General features: G+C 38.9%; 1 protein-coding gene across 2 annotated transcripts in view; it reads left to right on the top strand.

Annotated features, from left to right (window-relative positions):
- The first annotated feature begins 335 nt into the window (after positions 1 to 335).
- SLC2A2 (solute carrier family 2 member 2) overlaps positions 336 to 21,430 on the top strand; it is a 28,054-nt gene continuing 6,959 nt past the window's right edge. The window contains exons 1-8 of one of the 2 annotated variants that reach the window (XM_059687021.1): positions 336 to 470; positions 3,647 to 3,739; positions 7,342 to 7,607; positions 11,815 to 11,939; positions 14,738 to 14,853; positions 15,969 to 16,131; positions 16,631 to 16,818; positions 19,325 to 19,429. In XM_059687021.1, coding sequence (XP_059543004.1) covers positions 459 to 470; positions 3,647 to 3,739; positions 7,342 to 7,607; positions 11,815 to 11,939; positions 14,738 to 14,853; positions 15,969 to 16,131; positions 16,631 to 16,818; positions 19,325 to 19,429 — 1,068 coding nt within the window. In that variant the 5' untranslated portion in view covers positions 336 to 458. Of the gene's footprint in view, positions 471 to 3,624; positions 3,740 to 7,341; positions 7,608 to 11,814; positions 11,940 to 14,737; positions 14,854 to 15,968; positions 16,132 to 16,630; positions 16,819 to 19,324; positions 19,430 to 21,430 lie in introns of both variants that reach the window. The other variant, XM_059687022.1, reaches the window with a different exon arrangement.

Raw genomic sequence — 21,430 nt, 5'->3', positions numbered from 1 at the left:
CTAGTTTTCTGCAGGTCAGGGTGCTGTCTGTGTACTTCCCGTGCCCCTGTCTTTGTCTGTCGTCCCCAAACCACGGCATGGCAGCCCAGCACACCACATCTGCTTTTCACCTGTCCCCGGTGACTGCCATGCTTACCTCGCGCTTTAAAATGTGACCGCCTCTGGTTTGTAACTTATGCCTAAAGGACCTGCTCCTATGTTCTTTCCTGGTGGATCAAAGGTATGAAAGCCACAGGTCTCTGCAGCAATGCATGTATTGATTCAATTCTCATCAATAGCCTTGGCAAGATTAGACTTGGACTTTTACTATGCCCATTCCTTCCTTGCCCTCCCCCTTCTCCTGTAATGTATAACTAGTCTTGGAAAGCTGAAAAAAAGACAGAGAGGAGCTGGCCAGCTGCATGTGCCACACTCACGACAGGACCTGGAATTAAGAGGAGGACTCCCAGACAAATAAAATGACAGATCAGGTAAAGCAGCGTCCTTTTCATTTTTGAATCGGCTTTGAGAAAATGAATAGGCAAAGCCGTTCAAGTCAGTGAGCGTATGGAGGATTTGGGGGATGTTGGATATAGCTACCACAGATCAAAGCTACTTCTCTTGGTCAATTGATAGTTCATTTGGCTGCTAGAATCCTAATTTCTTGTTCAGTAATTAGGATTTTAAGGATATTTGCTCTGTTTTCTGACTAATCTATGTAACTTCTTCTCAAGTGATTCTGCATAACCATACTACTAAAGGGATATGCAAAAAGGGGGGGACAGATTAACCTGAATCTAACTCATAACGAAAATTGTAATGAAATCTTCAGAAATGTCAATGTATAAAAAACAAGAGGTAGAAGGATTGTTCTAGATTAAAGAAAATTAGGAACTAACTACCAAATGCAGCAAGTGCTCTTAGATCATGGAAGGAGAAAGAAAACAGCCCTAAGGGATATTATGGGGGCAGGTGGGAAATTTTGAAAAGGGGTTGCATATTACATAACATTTGTATATCTAGTAGGTTCTTGGATATGATAATGGCATTGTAATTATGCTGGAGAATGTCTTTATTCTTAGTGAGAACATGCTGGAGTGTTTAGGAGTGAAGTGACACAAATATCTTCCACCTAGTTTGAAATGATTTGGCCACAACAACAACAACACACAAACACACACGCACAGTGAGAGTTAACCAAATGTGGTGTTAACCATCGGCTAACACAGGTGAAGGTTACAGAGTCTTTGAACTTCTCTGTAAATATAATACCTTTTGCCCTAGCTGGTTTGGCTCAGTGGATAGAGTGTCGGCCTGTGGACTGAAGGTTCCCGGGTTCAATTCTGGTCAAGGGCACAGGCTCTATCCCCAGTAGTGGGCGTGCAGGAGAAAGTGATCAATCATTCTCTCTCATCATTGATGTTTCTATTTCCCTCTCCCTTCCTCTCTTAAATCAATAAAAAAATAAATAAAACATAATACCTTTCAAAATAAAAACTTGAAAATAAAAAGGGTATTTTTATTTGCTCCCTTGTTAGTTTCCCCCCATCAAATGCCCCCACCCCTACACACATCATGCAAGTATGTAAACCTGTACCCCTCTCAGAGTAGACCTCTAAATTGATCTGTTGTGAGTTATTCTGCTGGACATTTCTTCGTTTCAGAAAGTGACAAAGCTTGATGCACGGGCTTTGTGGTCAGCCGGGCTTGGGTTTGGGATGTGGTGAAGCTACTTATCTGCTCTGAGGCCAGGGTTGTTATTTACCTGAGCTTGGATTTTCTATATTGTGATAAAATAAGAACATATTGGGATATAGCATAAGGATATAATATAGGATATTCAGGATTATAAAAGTTCTTTATGATCAGGCAGTAATTGAGATACTATTAGAGATACTCGGGTGATGAACATTTTAGTATTAATAGTTGTGCATTTATATAATGTATATTTAAAGAATAATTAAGGCATTGGGATTCCCTATTATAGCCCAAAATAAAGCTAAAGCAGTTAGAACTTTGAAGACAATAGATAGACAAATATTAAGTAAATAACTATAAAGATGGTATGTAGCCTTGGCAAAAATCATGAAGGTGGCGTTCAAATAACTGAAGTTTGGAAGATACTACGAAAGGGAAGATAATGTGCTTACCACCCTGCCTGGCACCTAGCAGATGCTCAAGCTTCGTTTATAACTACCATTGACTTCCCGTAGGTGAATTTAGAAATTATGTTGTAGGACTTTTCTTGAGAACTGAGAAATTGCCTAATAATGGAACCCAGAAGGAACAAGAATTGAGGTAAAGCACAATGTTTCGGCTTTGTAAATCCACCCAGACTTGGAAAGAGGAGGGGTGAGCACGAGAGGAAAGGTCAGAAGACCTGCACCCTCACTCTGAATGTGCTGACTCAGACAAAGGATTTGGACTCAGCTTCTCACCTGGAAAATGAAGAGATTACACATGAAATAGTTTTCTTATAAAATGTCTAATAATATAAATAAGAGAAAAAATACTTTTACCCCTTTTCTTTGATCTCACACTCCCCCTCAAAGATCATCCGTTTATGGTTTTCAAGAACATATTCTATGAATTACATACAACATGCATAGATCAAAAAATACTCAGATTTAAGCCTTTGAAAAACATTAATGAGTGTGCACAACTTCCTTTGTCATTTAACAATGTCAATGCATGACCACAATATTCATTTTAACTGCTGCATAGCAGCTTGTATGTATCTGATGTATATATATCATGATCCATTTGAACCTATTTGGCTATTTCCCATTGAAAGACATTAGGTTCTTTCCATAATTTTTGCTATCACACATATATAAAATATCCTTACATATGGCTCTAAATGCATGATAAGGTTTCTCTGAGGTGGTTAGATATGTAATTATAAGTTGGAAAGGATGAATGCTCTGCCCCTTTCTATATTTTTGTTTGTTTGTTTGTTTGTTTTTATAGCTATAGGGAGTGAGGGGTGAATAATAACTCTTAACCCACAACTCTAGGTTCAACTATATGAAAATCCTGAAGTATTACCTGGATATTAATGTGGATTATGATAAAGACTGGTTGGTGCCCCTTGTATAAATTTTGAAGTATTTTTGTACCATAGCAATGTCCAGGAGCTCCTCAACTCTTTGTTATTGCTGTCTGATTTTACTTCTCTTAATAGCATAAATGATTGTTTTTTATCTTTTTTTGTAATATATGTTTACTGATTTCAGAGAGAAAGGGGGAGGGAGAGAGAGATAGAAACATCAATGATGAGAGAGAATCATTGATAGGCTGCCTCCTGCACACCCCACAGTGGGGATCAAGCCTGCAATCCAGGCATATGCCCTCACTGGGAATCCAGTTGTGACCTCCTGGTTCAGAGGTCAATGCTCAACCACTGAGCTGTGCTGGCCAGAGTTTTGGCTCTTCTCCTGGGAAAAGCTATCCCCAACTCTTTTCAACTTCCGCAGTGTAACGGAAACCATGAATGACTCTCACATTCTGGTATGAATGAACCTGCTGGGAGCATAAGGCTCCCTGTGAGTATCAAGGAACAAGAACCAGCCTGTGGAGCCTGCCAGAAGTCCAAACTGTAGAGTGATAGTAGATGGGTAGCTGACCTTGCCTCATGTGTCCCAGCCCTGTGTCTCATTCCCCACAGATCACCAGGACCTTGGTTTTCACTGTCTTCACTGCCGTGCTGGGTTCCTTCCAGTTTGGATATGACATTGGTGTGATCAATGCCCCTCAACAGGCAAGTAAAACATTCACAATTCAAATCTCGTTTTGGCAATTTCTGTCAATGACAGAAAGATATCTGTTCCTTGTACAGAGAAATTAAGTGTGTCCACGTGGGGAACAGCCTTCTGTCAGGTATCATGTGTGTGGTTCCAGAGCTCAGAACTTGGCTTTGACGCCTCATCACTTAATAACCCTCAGAGAGTAAACAGCAATAATTCTTGATCTTTGACTCTGATATTTGCTGAGCTTACAGAAAACTTTAGTCAGAATATAATGTGCCTTAGGATATCTTTTGTAAAGCTTGAAAGCTTATTTATTGCTGCATTCATTCAGACCTCTCAGCCATACACAAATGAAAATACCAGGGAATATGAGAAAGCCATAGAAGGATATGTTTCACTCTGTGCACAAATGCATTGAGCACCAACTCACTGTGCATCAGGAACTTTAACATGTTCTCCCCAGTTTCAGCCTCCCAACAGCCTTCTCTCACCCATTTCCTGGCCAGATTAAAACCATTAGAAGCACTAACATTAAAAAGATTCTAGTCCTTCCCTGTACTCCTGTCTCCTATAGGTGCTTCAAAGGAAAATAATACAAAACATTTAAATGATAGTCAAGAAGTCCAACAACATTTGGGTTTTCTCGGTGATGATCATTTGGATGGGTATTTTTTAAAATATCAAACAATTTCTATCAGTTTTTTTCATTGATTTTGTGCATCTCTGCTCTGATATCCAGTGAATGGACAGGAGAGGGATGCCATTTTTCTCAGCTCCCACAACCTGTAACGAACTGGGGGAGGGGGGAGGGGGTCCAGGACTTGACTCCCTCTGCCCTAATTCAGACTGTCAGGTCTCTTAGTGTGGAATTGATGTCTTGTATCACCAATGCCAAGCTCAATGATTGGTGTAAAGAGGGCATTCAATAAAGTGTTTAGTGAAGGGGAGAGAGACAAAGAAAGAGAAAGGGAGGGAGAATGGATGCTGCAGGGAAGGCTGGCATAAGGTGCAAGTACAAATATTTGTTAGGTGACTTCTACAAATCGATCGTATTTCATCTGCTTCTCTTACAACATTGGACTCCAAGAAAAATGTAAGATCCCCGCAGGGTGTGAAAGTGTGAAATGTGTGCTGGCCAGTCCATCATCTGAAATGAGTCGCTCCTTGGACCAAAAGATGTGCTCCGGTTACGTGCCACCCATCTTCGTGAGTGTGGCAGGCCTCACTAAGGTTGAAAGATTTAGGACACAACACTGTGTGGAGTGGGGTGGGGGTAGGGAGAGGGGGGCTATTTTCTGTGGGTAATGACATGTGCCAATTTATCAGGTTTCCTGAAATTTAGCTCAATATCACCATAATTGGTAGAGCCTCTTTTCCTGGGAGACTATTTCAAATTCTTATTTAAACCATCCTTTTCAGTCTTCGAGGGGAAATTAATCTAAGGTTTCCCTCCTTCAAGCACAGGCCTGAACACCAGGATTCCCCACTGGCATCTGGCTTGGTGCCCTCTTTATAGACACTTCCTTCTGTGTTTAAACACTGTTACATCAGAAGAGTCATTCAGGCCCTTTATTATTATTATTATTATTATTATTATTATTATTATTAGCAGAAGGACATTTGGAATTATTTTACGGTATTTGTAAATCACACCTTTTATGATTATGAAGACTACACATGCCTGATGCAGAAAGGATTAGGAAAGAAATCACCGTAATTATTCTACCACATAGAGCAAACTGCTGAGAACATTTTGGGTATTTCCTTACAGTTGCTTTTCTGTGTAGGTTATCCATATGGCATGAGGCAAATGTCTTGGTCAGAATTCTTTTATTATAACATGTCAGTTCCTTCCCTTACTCAGCTGATTTTGCAACCTAGGACTTTGCACTGCACTCCTTGTCAGAGGTCCTTGCAGCTCGCTGCTGCTGAATAGTAACCAAAGAGTCATCGAGAGGAACGGCATGGAAGGAAGATAGCCTGAAAGTATACTTTACTCAGTTGTACTTCCCTATGATTATTGCCCCTAGTGGGCCACATTATAACGCATGGCTCTGTGCAATTCAGTTTTGAACATTGTTCATTCTGTTACCCACTGAACTCTGTGAGGTCCTCTAGGTCTCAGTGCCTTCTCAGGGGCCACTGAGGCTTTTTTTCATCTTTGAAATTCATCAGTGTACACAATTGTTTTCTTCTCTATGCCTTGGCTGCTAGGAAGTTTATTGCTAAATTATAGCTCACTTCTAGCAAGGATATAGCACCTATGTTTGATTTTTGTATACTAACTTAATTTCGGGCCTCATCGTATCTTTCCCAATATTTTTTTTCTTATATCTACTTTTGTGTTTCCATTAAAGTATTTCCATAAGTCCATTTAAATCCTCTTGTGCAGGGGTAACACTGGTGCAGATTTATATCTTTTTAGCCTGCAGATTATTTTCAATTTGAATAGTAGACAGCATTTAAGACTTGGCAGTTTTTACATGAAAACGCAGATTTCCATCTTCTTTTTAAAAATTAAAGTTCATCAACACTAGTCTCGTGTTTGCAGCTTCCTCCAGATGGGGCAGATGCTCTCGAGGGCCGTAATCCTGCTCACTCGCTGTTATATCCTCAATAGTAGAGAAGTATTTCAGTCCTCGAGTCATCAAGGTTCTCCTTGCCTCCTTCATTTATTTGTTCCTTCCTGGCTCCTGTCCGCACTGGAATTTGTGGCCTCTGTTTTATAGGATACTAGAGGCCCAGCACACGATTAAATCATGCAGGTAGGGTCCCTAGGCCTAGCCTCCTGTGATCCGGGCCATCTTCTGCCCGTTCGCCAGTCCCCAGGTCGAGCACTGCCTCTGCCACTGCCGGGCTGTCAGGCTGTGGGGATCCCCAGCTCATCCCCGGCTGCTCCGGGGCTCAGGCCTGCGGGAAAGCGGGCACCAGAAACTTCACCTCCATGTGCGTGCGCTGGGCCGGCTGCTGATGGAACGCGCTGCCTGCTCAGGGTGATGCTGCCACTGCTGCTGGGGCTTGAGGCACTGAGATTGTGGGACACGCCGGTGACCTACCCGTCCAGGCATGAGAGGCCCCGAGCGGGCAGCGTGTTCCATCAGCGGTGGGCCCGGCTCACACGCATGGAAGTGAAGTTGCCAGCACCCGCTTTCCTGCAGGCCTCAGCCCACCCCCCACCCCACCCCGCCCCCACAACCCGGGATGAGATGGGGATTCCAATGGCCTGACAGCAAGCCTGGTCCTCCCGCCACACCCCCGATTCCCCCATTCACCAGCACTGATCCATGGGAGGCTGGCGGGGGGTGGGGGAGAGGGGAGGAAGTGACCAAGAGGTCAGCAATTCAGCCCGCTTGCCAGTTGCCAGTTGCCAGTCCCACTCCGCCCCCGCTAGCAGGTTAGCAGGTCAATGCCACCTCATGGCGACTGGTCATTTGGTTGTGACGCCTCTTGGCCTTTTATTATTATGATGGTCAACTATAAATAAATCTACATGTGTTTGTATGTATGTAATGCACACAATTAGAATAATCCTGTTTAAATACCTAACAAATACTCGAAAGAAAAAAAATGAATAAAAATATATAGATTGTTTGAAATGCTTTTGTTTTCTCAGATAATAATAACCCATTATAGACATGTTTTGGATGTTCCGCTGGCTGACCGAAAAGCTCTCAGCAGCGATGCTATCGCCAGTACAGAGGAAATGCCCAGAACCCCCAACCTAATGAATTCAACGCCAACCCCTCCGCCAGACGAAGAGCTTGTGGAGGAAGATTCTGGCCTCATCACCATGCTATGGTCCCTGTCTGTGTCCAGCTTTGCAATTGGTGGAATGATTGCATCATTCTTCGGTGGGTGGCTTGGGGACCAGCTTGGAAGGTAGGCAAATTTTATAAGCAAGCAGAAACACGGAAACTTTCGTATTTGGGGTTTATTGGAATTAGTTTAGAAAGAAATCACCTTTCTTTTTGTGGAATAGTTTTTGAGTTGTTTTCTTACCACGTGACCCTATGAGTTAGATCAGTGTTGAGCCAAATAATGGAAAAGCTGTTGCACCAGTCTGCTTAACTGCGGAGGTATTTACCGCAAAGAAGAGTTTGGTGGGCATTTTTAGACAATTGCTTTGATTCTCTGGCTTTCTAAGTTATAAAACATATTAAGAACCCACTGCGCAAAGGATTAACTCTAGAGCTCAATAGAAGGGCCAAGAGCGGAATTTTTAACCTGGGAGTCTACTGTTTGCGTCACCAAATCGCTCCATTTCTCAGACATCCAGTTTTTCATCTTCAAATTAGAATTTGGCATTTGGTTCAGTCAAGTTCTAAGATCAAGTCAATATTCCCCAGCCCTCAATTGCTCAGTGTACTTGGCAAGAGGTTTATAGCTGCTGCTACTTCTATATGCAAGCCCCAACCAAAGATGAAGCCAGTGGTGTCTCCATTTCTCTACCCTGGTTTCTATTAAGTGTTCTGGACTGAAAACATCAGTGCAACTCCTTTACACTTACATTTTACTTAGTCATGTGACATACTAAATCTCTTTGGGTGCCCCTATCCCCCCAAAAGAAAATAATAATAATAAAATTAGAAAATAAGCTAATTATTTCTTTAAATCTGTTTTCTACTCTTTAAGTCTATCTTTTGTTTATTAATTACCTTTTTCTAGTGATAAAAATAATTATTCAAATATGGAAAATTTAGAAAATTCAAAACCTTTAAAATGTAAATGATATAGGCTAAGATATAACTGTCTTAGTAGTCCTGAATTACAGTTTATTTCGTTCATAAAATTCCCACTTTAAATTATAATTTTATCTCTGGTTATTAAAATTCTGATAACTTCTTTCTCTTGTACTGGAGCTTTTAAATAAGAAGACTGTAAGAAATTTCCTGAAGTATTGAGTAACATGGGAACCCACGTTTTATTTTTGTTCTTATTTGAAAGGGACTTTCCTCTACAATAAAAGAAAATGGTCAGTTCCTCCCATTTTAATCAACCTACTGGTATTTAGATTAATTATTTCTAAAATAAATAAAATTAAGCAAAATTAAGTTAAAATTTAAAATATGGACAAACTAAGTCTTTCAGCAGCTACTGATGTTTTATACTTCTTCTCATCCCTGAAGAAAAAATGTAAGCCCTGCTGCCTCTCATTTAGAGACAAGATTTTGAGAGGTCCAGTGACTTACTTTAAAACATTGAATCAGTGTCCTAGAGATGGAACTAGAATGCATGTCCTTTCAACTCTTAGGATTTAACAGCAGCATCGGTCATCCCCAAAACAATGTCAAATAACCATTTATCAAATAACTTATGGTAATGAAAAGTGAGGTTTCCTCCAGCTCTTGGAGAAAAAATAATGATTCTCCATGAAAAACAGCCATAAAATTAAATTTGTAATTTAAAAATAAGACTAGAGAGTTCAGCCTCTTCCACATAACCATTTTTCTGAGGTGCTTCATTGAGAAATGGCATGATTTTCCTTATTGCCGGGGTCGTTACTTCACCAGTTAAAAGTAAATAAATAAAAATGTGTTTTCCATTACTGCCTTTTAAAAAAGTTTTCCTTGTCATTGTATAATAGCCAATATATATCTGTGACCATTATTTTTCAATTTGGATTCTCAAGGTCAATTTTTCCAGAGACTCTGGGCTTACAGTTTAATTACAAGGCAGTGATGGGGGTGACCATGTCTGTGCAATCCACACCACTGGGAATGAAAAAAGGCAAACATTCCTGGTCTTGGAATGCTTCTTTCTTTTGTATGGAAAATGGAACTCACTAAAATGAAACCTTAACCCCTGGTTTCACCCAGATCACCTCGCAGCTCTGTCACTTAATAGTTGTGTGAAAATGTGTAAGTTACCTAAGTTCTCTAAGACGTTTTCTTCCCATCTGCAATGCGGAAAAAATATATATTTAATAATCCCTACCTTGTGGCATTATTGTGCCAATGGAGTAAGGAGGAGTATAAAGGGTTTAGCACAATGTCTCGGCAGAGTGAGCAGGCAGTGAACGCAGTCTTCTTTGTTGATGATGAGGACAAGGGCGATAGTCCTATGCTAATAGGAGTATTTAGAGGGAGGTTTAAAGAAATATACTTAGAAATATATTTCCTTCTCCCTGATTCAACAACTTCAAGTGGGTTTTTTTGGTTTGGTTTTTTTTTTTTAGATTATTTATCATTGGCCATTTCTCGCATCTGAGCAGAAGTTATTTTTTTCTTTTTCTTTTGTTGGCACTATTTCAGATGTCCCCACTTTCCCTCCCTTTGTCCCCTTTCACCCAGTCCCCACTCCTCCTCCCCTCAGGCCATCACCACACAGTTGTCTGTGTCAGAAATTGAAATCTAAGTTATGTAAAGTGCTCCAGCATCCATTGGTAGTAAGGAAAAAGGACTTTAGAGCAATCTGGCATCAAACATACTTTTCAGGCTATCTCTTTTGAGACTTTATCTCGTTTCCCCTCACCTCCCCCTTCCCACCCAATAGAAAATACTATTAACTAGCTAGTAACCATTTTTAAGGTAATTTATTGGGTTTTCCTGCCCTCTGTCCTTGTTTAGAGTAAAAGCACTTCACAGAGCAACACCCTGTCTTTTTCCCCACAGCTCTGAAGTTGGTCAGCTCTAAATCACTGTTTCCCTGCCTTTAGGTACTTAATAATGTCCACATATTACTACTATAATGAATTGCCACAAACTTAATGCCTCAAAACTATACCAATTTATTTTCTTGCTGTTGTGGAGGTCAGAAGCCCCAATTCAGTTTCACTTGGCTGAAGTCCAGGTGTCAGCAGGGCTGGCTCCTTCTGCAGGTTCCAAGGGAAGAATCCATTTCCTTGCCTTTTCCAGCTTCCCTGTTCCTTGGCTTGTGGTCCTTCCTCCATTTTCAAAGCACATCACTCCAATCTCTACTTTATCATCACCTCACCTTCTCTTCTGCCTCCTGTTCTAAGGATACTTGTGATTACATTGTTGGGCCAGGATAACCTCTTCAACTCAAAATCTTCCATTTAATCACATCTGAAAAATCCCTTTTGTCAGATAACGTAGCATATTCCCAGGGTCTGAGGATCAGGATGTAGGCTCTTGGGGGTTATTATTCAGCCTATCGCATGGCTGTTGGGCAATCACTGCAGTATGAGATTACATAGTTTTACTCTTTAAAAATATCTGTTTGGTATTAAAGATACTTGCTTAGAAAAAGCTCACTTTTTAAAGTTTGAAACATTGAAATAGAACAGAACAAGGTGCTTATTACATTCTTTGTGGCACAGGCATTTTCATACCTGTCCACTCAGATAATTTCATTGGCCTTATCATCATCTACTTTGAAGAAGGTTTCTAGTGTACCTCACTTTCCCACTTAAAAGGAATAAATATCTTAAAATGTCAAATTTCATGAGATTAATTTTGAAAATGTTTGTGTTGCTATTGTCAGCTTTTTTACATATTTTACATAAGTTAACATTAATGCATAGATTCTGAAAATGTGCTGACATATAATGTTAAGATAAAAATAATCATAATTCTATATGATAAAGTTCAAAGTAAAAGTATGCTTTAATTTATGTCAAAATAATTCTTAATAAAGGAAATTTAATTTTTAAAGTTCCTTTCATTATCTATATCAACTAAAAACCTGTACCATTGAAAGAAAGGGGAGGGGGGCGGAAAGCAAGGTGTCATAGATTACATGTACAGAATTGAGTTTAGCTATCACCCGGCAATTGTGTTTAAAACAATCAACTTGTAGAAAATTTAATTCATTAACTGTTTGAAAAAGTGTTAGAGTTTTATCTTAACTCGAACTAGTCATCATCAAAAATTGATTCATCTCCACCAAAATGTGGAGATCAGGAGCATAAAATCCAGATTCTTTCATTATAAATATTACTTACTATTAATGCATCAGTTTGTAGATAAATCAAAATATCAATCATGGTTTAAGATTCCCTCAACTAGCATTTTCAGCAAAATTAAAGAAATCTCCTAGGTAAAAAATGTCACCATGCTCTCTGAACACATGTAATTTTATCAAGGTTTGATGCTAAATTTATAATCCCTGCTTTTTAAAATTTCAGAATCAAAGCCATGTTGATAGCAAACATTCTTTCATTAGCTGGAGCTCTCTTGATGGGATTTTCGAAAATGGGACCATCTCACATTCTTATCATTTCAGGAAGAGCTGTATCAGGACTCTACTGTGGTAAGTCTCTCTCTCTCTTTCTCTCTCTTTCTCTCTCTCTCTCTCTCTCTCTCTCTCTCTCTCTCTCTCTCTCACACACACACACACACACACACACACACACACACACACACACATACACACACTACTCAAGGAATATTTTGAGTCTGATGTGGCACTACAAAAGGGATAGGTAATAGCATGAAGTTAAAGTCCTGAGTCAGGGAGGTTTGGAACCAGTAAATGGGAGATGTGAAGCTGTCTTCTTTCCCATGGCAACAACATCATTTCTAGTCATGTGACCACAGACAAATTATTCTCAGTTTCCTTCTCTTCAATAAAGAGAATAATATCTACCTTGTAGGGTGCTTGTGAGAATCCATGTAAAATGTTCAGCATAGAATCTGACTACGGTGAACTACCAAGAAATTCTAGCTATTGTTATTACTCCCAAGGTGCTGTAGACAGTGGAAGATCTATACATCCAGAATCTCTAACTCGGCCTTTGTAGTCTATCTGGCCTCCTATGCATTTGCCTCTTCTATCTGGAAAGACATTGATACTGGGCCCATCTTTCAGACTATACAGCCTAGCCCTGTCAGATTTCAGACCTGCCGGGTGACGGGTTAAAGCAGCAGTGACCACAGCGAGAAGGAATCAGGAAGAAGCAATTCATAGAGTTCAGAATGAAGGATGGATGCTCCTCCTATGAAGTTTCCATCTAAATTACTGGAATCATTATTTCTTGGGAAAACTTTTCGAATTTTCAGAGGCAACCAATCAGCAGAGGCCTGAACAAAAGGGAGAATCTCTCGCTCTCTAAAACAGCCAAATCTTTAGGTTCTCAATACCAGTGATGCCCTAATAGTTCTGAGCCAAGGTTTTAACCCATTGTCCCAAACTGTAGCAATTTCAAATCACTAATTTCCATTGGGGGTGGGAGAGATGGAGCAAGGGAACAAAATGGTGTATCAAATATTTATAACACTTTTACCTGCAAAGGGGAAAAACTATAATTCCATGCATCTTCAATGGCCAGTTGAAATAAAAGTCTAAAATTATTTAATTAAATGTCTCTTTTCATTATTTTCAATGTTAAAACAAATAACTGAAAGTCAGGATAGCTTTATTAAAGTGAAAAGTCAACCCACATGTGGAAAGAGCTTTGGGTCCACACTGAATCAATTCTGGCACTGTTTCTGTCTGGTCTTAGAAATGTTAATTGAAAATGAGCTTCAGTTTCCTCTTCTGAAAAATGCAAATGATAACGCTATCTGAAAGTTCCAAATCTTATTTTTCTTTCTCTTTTCTCCATTTTTAAAAATAGAATGAAAGCAACAACAAAATAGAACTACCTTATGACCCAGCAATTTTACTCCTGGGTATTTATCCAAAGAAATCTAAAACACTAATTCATAAAAATATGTGCACCCCTATGTTTAGTGCAGCATTATTTACAATAGTCAAGATATGGGAGCAACCCAAGTGCCCATCAACAGATAATTGGATAAAAAAGATGTGGTAAATATATACAATGGAATATTACTGGGCCATAAAAAATAATTAAATCTTCCCTTTAGCAACAACATGGATGGACCTAGAGTATTGTGATGAGTGAAATAAGTCAGTCAGGCAAAGACAAATACCATATGCTATCACTTATATGTTGAATGTAAAGAACAAAATAAGGGAACAAACCAAACAGAAACAGACTCAGAGATATTGAGAACAGAGGGGACTGGGTGAAAAAGATAAAGGGATTAAGTACAAATTGGTAGTTACAAAATAGTCACGGAGATGTAAAGTAGAGCATAGGGAATATAATCAATAATATTGTAATAACTAGGTATGGTGCCACGTGGGTACTAGAATTATCCTGGGTATCACTTTGTAAATTATGTAATTGTTTGGCAACTCTGCTGTTCACCTGAAACTAATATAAATTAATATTGAATGTCAAAAAACAAATGTTATCTTTGCAAATGCAGTGTAAAATCTTCACAAAATTTTAGCTTATTAATTTATAAATAAGACTGATTAATAGAATAAAATTTGTAAATTAAAATGAAAATTTCAAAAAAAAAATGAAAATTTCAAGAAAAACCTATATTTTAAATTTTCTAACTCTAATAAATTAAAATTAAAGGAAAGGTTTAAAAAAATAAAGTACAGTAACAAATACAAAATCTTTTTGGTAAAATTGAAAAGAAATTCTCTAAATATATTGTGAAGCATATCACAAGCAGAGCCCCCTTCCACCTCTCTATACCACTCACCACTCTAACAATGATCTTGAAGCAACTCCACATTGTGGAAATTCAGATAGAGCTTGTAGCTCTCGTACTAACACTTTATTATACTGTTATCTTAGGTAAGTCATTGCTCACCTCGATCAAGTAATGTTGTTGGCATAGATATGTTCTAATTCCCTTTAATTCCTTGAGTCTAGATTAAGAATATTATTTTTTAAGAATATTATCACATTATTCATTCTCTTTTCTTAAGATCTAAAGGCATTATAATGTAAGCTATATACTAACAAAATAGATTTTTTAAAAAAATTGAATAAGACAATAAATAATTGCCAAATACTTGACTAACAATTTCTTTCTATTCTTATATCCAACTACAACTTTATTTTGAATCTATTAACAAGTATTCTTTGCATAACCTCTGTCTATGGTTGAGAACCAGGGTTCTTCCTTTCAACAGACTCAGAAAGAGACTTTCAATCAGAGTATTGACTATACATAAGCCAAATTAATGTTATTGAGATAATCCTGGCTTTACTTTAACATTTATGTTCATGTCTCATGCAGGGCTAATTTCAGGCCTGGTTCCAATGTACATTGGTGAAATTGCTCCAACCACACTCAGGGGTGCTATTGGCGCTCTTCACCAGCTGGCCATTGTCACGGGCATTCTTATTAGTCAGGTAAAAACTCTCATCCCTTATTTCAACCATTCTCTACTTTACCCAACTTTTCCCTCCATGACTGTCCACTCTCACTGTAGACAAACACAGAAAAACAAACAAATAAAACAGTTCTACCAATGGTAGTGTAGGTCATATAGAGGCATAGACATTTTAGCTCAAAGCTAAATTATTACTACTCCAGTCTTCACTTTTCCTCTTGGAGTTGCAGTTGGGATGGCCCTGGAGGTGACCTGGAAGCCAAATCTTGAACTTCTGGAGCTATTCTAAAATTAAATTATTCCATTTAGATTTAAAGGAATAGGCAACTTTAAATTTTTGGCTGTCTGGGTTTCCTTTGTTTTGAGTGTCTTACTTGGAAATTTAGTATGTAAATAATGACCAGTTCTTGTCAAGCTGGCTCTATCTTTCTCTTCTACCCTGTGGTCTCAGAAGGAATCCTTGGAACCCCAAACCTATGACTATCCAGAGGGTAAACTACTGCAATAGGGATCACAAAGCTCTTCTCATTAGAGCAGGGGTGGGCAAACTTTTTGACTCGAGGGCCACAATGGGTTCTTAAACTGGACCAGAGGGCCGGAACAAAAGCATGGATGGAGTGTTTGTGTGAACTAATATAAATTCAAAGTAAACATCATTACATAAAAGGGTACGGTCTTTTTTTTTTTTAGTTTTATTCATTTCAAACGGGCCGGATCTGGCCCGCGGGCCGTAGTTTGCCCACGGCTGCATTAGAGTCATTGCTCTATCTGTATAATCCCATTCTACTTAAGTTCTGGGAAATCTAAAAATAAATTTTTAACAAAGGTCCAAAGTCATGCATAATTTTTTATGTTGTTTTAGATATCAAATAAGTTGTTAAAAGTTTGGTTGATTCCCATCCTACATGTCCCATAGGAGTTCATGAAAACAAACCTAGGTGAATTCTTTGTAAAATAAATAGCCCCTAATTTAGATAAGGTAAGATACACTAGTAATAGTTTTCATTTTAATGCACACTTGAATCAAAATTGTCAGGGATTGCTATTAAGTAATTAATATGGTTATTCAACAGATTATTGCAGAAGACAGATGCAAAGTGTTCTGTGGTTGATACGCTTCCCCTACCTTTTCAGATTGTTGGCCTTGACTTCATCCTGGGCAATCGTGAGCTGTGGCACATCCTGCTTGGTCTGTCTGCTGTGCCAGCTGTCCTACAGTCTCTGCTGCTCTTCTTCTGTCCAGAAAGTCCCAGATACCTTTACATCAAGTTGGATGAGGAAAACAAAGCAAAGAAAAGTAAGTCTATGGGTGGTTTTACCTTCTACCTATTGTTTTAGAACTATCAACTAATGAGAAACAGTGGGTGTGAATGGTTACTCATGAAATCAGTCCTAGTGCTTTCCAAATGAAGTCAGTGATTACATGGAAGAACAGCATGCAAGATCGCTTTAATATGACCGGTACATGCCATTTTTCACCCAAAGACATTCACTCAAACCCAAATCAGAAGCCTACCTGCAGAGTACTGGACTCAACCATAGGCTTCTAAAAGACCTTTGCAGCATTATGCTTCAGGGATAATGAGGACCATAGTTCTCTTCATCATAAGATGAAGCCAAATGTTCTGCTTTTTTGAAATAAAAAAGTAGGATTTAATTTAACAAAAAATAATTCCCAAAGAGCATGTTATTAAGTAATAGAAAGGCTATGCAGAACTGTAGCTCTTTCGTTTACCTACTAAATATAAATTATGTTTTTACATGAGTTGTGTAAATGTAATCATTTTGGGGGACAGGTTTGAAAAGACTCAGAGGAGGTGTTGATGTCACCAAAGACATCGCTGAGATGAGAAAAGAAAGATCAGAAGCATCAAGTGAACAGAAAGTCTCCATAATTCAGCTCTTCACCAATCCCAGCTACCGACAGCCTATTCTGGTGTCATTGATGCTGCACATGGCTCAGCAGTTTTCTGGAATCAATGGGGTAAGTTTAAGATCACCCCCCAACCCCCCAATTCTTTTTTTTTTGTTACAAATCTCTCCTTTTATTATCATAAGTATCCTTTACTTGGAAAGCAAGCAGTAAAAACTATTCAGACAGCATCATTATTGCTTTTAGGCAGAAGAGGGTAAGGGTTAAAAACTTTTGAGGTTAAAATAGGCACTGAAAGAGACAAGCCCCAGGTCTCAGGAAGGCCGGCCTTAAGAGCAGGATTAATGTATAAATATTAACAGAATCATATGGTGGCTTCATTCTCCTTGCTACTTAAAAAAAGGCTACGTGATGGTCAACATCAGATGGGGAAAACCAAGTCCACACTTTGTCCTGAATCAACAACCACCACTTGAGTCTTCTTGGTTAAGTCATTTGCACCCACAGTGACAGAATAGGTCCCTGGATATACTTCTATGTAGAGGTCCTTAGAGATGTTCTCAGCAGGCTGGGGTGCCTCTAGCATACGCTCTGTGGCTGGACAGACGCCTCCAAAACCCAGGTCACCCCCCAATTCTTAAGAGCAAAGCGAATTAAGATAGAGCAGGAAAGGGGTATAAGTTTAAATAGCTAACAGACATTTAAAATGTTAACATCACGTCTTACTATAAGCAAATATTGCATGAGCAATAATTTTCTGTTTTGCCTCATCTGCTTTCTAAAATTAGCTTACAATTTTTAAAAATGTCAACAACCAATGGTATTGTATGTCTATTAAGATGAAGGTAAAAGGCGAAAGTCATGATAAGTATAAAAGAGGGGAAAAGAGAGTAATTATATCAAAGAAAACTAAATTACAAAGGGCTTCTAGAGTTGAGTATCAAATTTGGGATTTATAATAGCCTAGGCCAGTGGTCGGCAAACTCATTAGTCAACAGAGCCAAATATCAACAGTACAACGATTAAAATTTCTTTTGAGAGCCAAATTTTTTAAACGTAAACTATATAGGTAGGTACATTGTTATTAACTTAATTAGGGTACTCCTAAGGCTTAGGAAGAGTCACACTCAAGGGGCCAAAAAGCTACATGTGGCTTGCAAGCCACAGTTTGCCGACCACGGGCCTAGGCTAAAAGAGTCCATGGTCCCCTCTATTTAAATGAAGTATAGCAGGTATCCAGATGCCAAAAAGTTTCCTGCCATCCAAGAAACTTTTACTATATTTGGGGAGACAGCACATGCACACAAAATAAACAATAAAATGAATTGATATGATATGGTGAGTGAGGGTGGTAGAAAAGACATGATTGAAAAACATACTGAGCATTAAACTTGCTGGCTTTGGAGTTTTGAATTGAAATCCTTGCATTATGCAGACTAAAATTGTTTTATCGGCAATTAGTTACTGGAAGAAAATAATTAAGCATTTGATAAGAAACTAAACAAAGGAAAGAACAAAGCTGATTTCGTTGCTGTTAAAAATGTGATTTGGGCTTCCTCTATAATGAGCCAATCTCAGATCCACAAAGGACACCTTGTGAGTGACTGAATGGTGGGCAGAGACTTAGAGGAGGCAAAGAAAGCAATGCCTGTGAAGGGAACCTCACTCCACAGGCTGAATACTGCTCTGCTGTGGTCTTTGTCCTCTTTTAAGGGTCCTTGATGTTTCTTTTTATTTAATACTCTTTATAACTTTGGGTCTCACAGACCAAATTGCTATCCCCTATCTCAGCTCTGCCTGTACATTCCATGGCACCATACTTAATCTCTCTGAACCTCTCTGCGTTAGCTTCCATCCTAGTGCCTGACTTAAAAGCGACCAGGAAACACTGGACGTGAGGCTGTTGGGTGGCCTAAAAATAGTGGGACAGTGTGCTGAAAGCCACTCCTCGCTGAGCCCAGCCTGCACAGGCCTCCTGCAGCAGCCCTGTCTGCAGAAAGAGGGCATGTTATGTGGGGAAAGAATGACAGGGGATGAGAGGACAACAAAATGAACTAAAGGACTGTTATAAAAGTAAAAACATAACAAAGTAATAAAGGCTGTTAGGTTGTGAACCAGATTTCTCTATCTCCACTGAAATTAAAGTATCTGTGATGGTAGAAGTTGGATGAGTTTCCTTGAGAAAATAAAGTGATATTTAGGGCGCTTTAGGAAAGCAAGGAAGGATTTATTTCCTAATCTGGGTATTGGTTATATAGGTGTGTTCACTTTGTGAAAACTATTTGAGCTGTAACTTATGACATATGTACTTTTATGTATGTATTGTATACTTTAACAAAAGGGTTAAAATTTTTTTAAAAAACACAAAGAAAATGCATATGCAGAGTTTTCAGCTAAATATAAAAGGACTTTTAAGCAAACAGAAGTTTTAAACACTGAAGGGCAATTGTGGTTGTTCTTTCCCTAGAAGGAGAGGTCAGATAAAATCTTTAGGAAGTTCTTCTAGGGACCATGGTTTCATAGAAGCACCTGAAGACAAACAACTTAAAATATTTCTTGCTTTAAAGCCGTCAATGCTAGGCTTCATGATTAAGGCTAAACTGTTATAACTTTGCAGATATTTTACTACTCAACCAGCATTTTCCAGACGGCTGGACTCAGCCAACCTGTTTATGCAACCATTGGAGTTGGTGCCATCAACACAGTTTTTACTGCTCTTTCTGTAAGTAAAATACCCTAACTTATTCTGCTTGTTTCTCAGTCTAGAAATGGGAGTTAAAAACAAAACAAACCCTTGTGATCTAAAAGTGATCAATAACATTGTCCTCATGATCTGGGTATGTGAAACCAAGGAGATCCTGGGAAGAGTCCTATATGTGAATAACCAGCCACTGTATTGAGATGAGGCATCACTGAGCAGATTATCTGGTTCTCTGATTGGCCAATAATGAGTGATTATTGGCCAGTAATCACTCATTCATGAATTAATAACTCACTTGGGGACACAGGACTTAATCCTTGGGTTCCTTCTCCTTTGCTCTATACTTAAGCCCCTTGGGTTTCACCAATAGCTTGTCATTTCCCTCAACATTGGGTCTTGTACCTAGATTCCTCTCCTTTCATGGTTGAAATTTTTCTTTAAAAAAATAAATGTGGTCCTCTCAATTAAAAAGCAAGCCTCTAGTAAGATTAAACAAACTCAACAAAGTCTTATTATAGGCCATTGGGTGGAGCTTCCAAGTAGCTCACAAGGCCATGGCTTGTGGTGATGCACATGTTGTGTGGTTCTATGAGAGGATGAAATAGAAGTGGTGCATAAGTTGAAATGTTATTGTTATTTTTGAAATGTTATTTTTTTACAAATGTCAAATGTTATTTATTTTTGGAAAAAACATTTCCAACAAGGGGAAGAGGTTGTATACGCTTCATAAGACCAAATACCTTATATAAGGAATGACTTAGTATCTTGATAATAATAATATTTAACATAGCAATCTAAGAATTAAAGCACACAGATAACAATAACAACAACCAAAAAAAAAAAAAGAAAAACTTCCCAACTAATGTAACTCACTCTAAAATGAGGGTAATTGGGCTTATTTTTATCTTGGAATGCAGGATGTTTAAAAAGCTTGTGCTTTTCACAATACTATACTCAATATACTTTAGTCTCTTGTTTTTCATTCTCTGCACAGGGACTTTTAACTATTAACTTAGGGTGGTCAATAAATTATAGCCTGGCCACCTAGATCAAAAGGCAGCTTTGTCCAGACCTTGGGAAAGCGGGGGAAGAGCAGATAACATGGGAACACCAGTGGGCATGGAGACTTGCCTTCAGAGATAATGCCTTTACAAGCCAAAGGGCTACTCTGAACCAATGAAGGCCTGGTACTGGGATGCCATCCAAGGGACTATTTGCATTCTTTTGTCTCCTGAGATAATATTTTTTTACAAATCCCCCTTCGACATGTTTTTCTAATATAGAGGTTATGATTAAAACATTTTATGTGTAACAGGATTTGCTATGTAAAGCATCAAGTTGTCGAGATTGGGTAACCCAAATTCTAAGACTACCTAAAAGGAAACTACTGCGGAATTTCATTTTTTGTCCCCCTCCCTTCCCCCCCCCCCCCCCCCCCGCCAACCCCTTTGGAGTGGGAACAATGTCTTGATTATTTTGAATACATATACCTCTATAGACTTTATCCTTTTATTCAGTGAAAGTTTTTGAGCAAGTGACAGCTTTTAAAAAATCATCCCTAATCAGAAGTCTAATTACAAATCACCCTCCAGGACTATAAATAACATTTTAAATGTTTAATTATATATATCTTTGAAATTTTGTTTTAAAGTACAAAATGATACCCCCTCAGTCACCCAGTTGCTCTCCCCCAAATTAACCAATGTTAACAAATCCATGTATCAAAATAGATATGCAAATAGGAATATCCTATATAATAAAACTCTAATATGCAAATCAACCGAACAGCAGAATGACTGGTCACTATGATGCACACTGACCACCAGGGGGCAGACGCTCAATGCAGGAGCTGCCCCCTGCTGGTCAGTGCACTCCCATAGGGGGAGTGCTGCTCAGCCAGAAGCTGGGCTCATGGCTGGTGAGCGTAGTGGTGGTGGTGGGAGCCTCTCCTGCCTCCTCAGCAGCGCTAAAGACCCCTCGACCCCTCTGGGCCCCAGACTGTGAGAGGACACAGGCTGAGCT

Source organism: Myotis daubentonii, chromosome 3 (genome assembly GCF_963259705.1).
Source record: "Myotis daubentonii chromosome 3, mMyoDau2.1, whole genome shotgun sequence".
Taxonomy (NCBI): domain Eukaryota; kingdom Metazoa; phylum Chordata; class Mammalia; order Chiroptera; family Vespertilionidae; genus Myotis; species Myotis daubentonii.
This window is presented reverse-complemented; position numbering and strand designations above follow the sequence as displayed.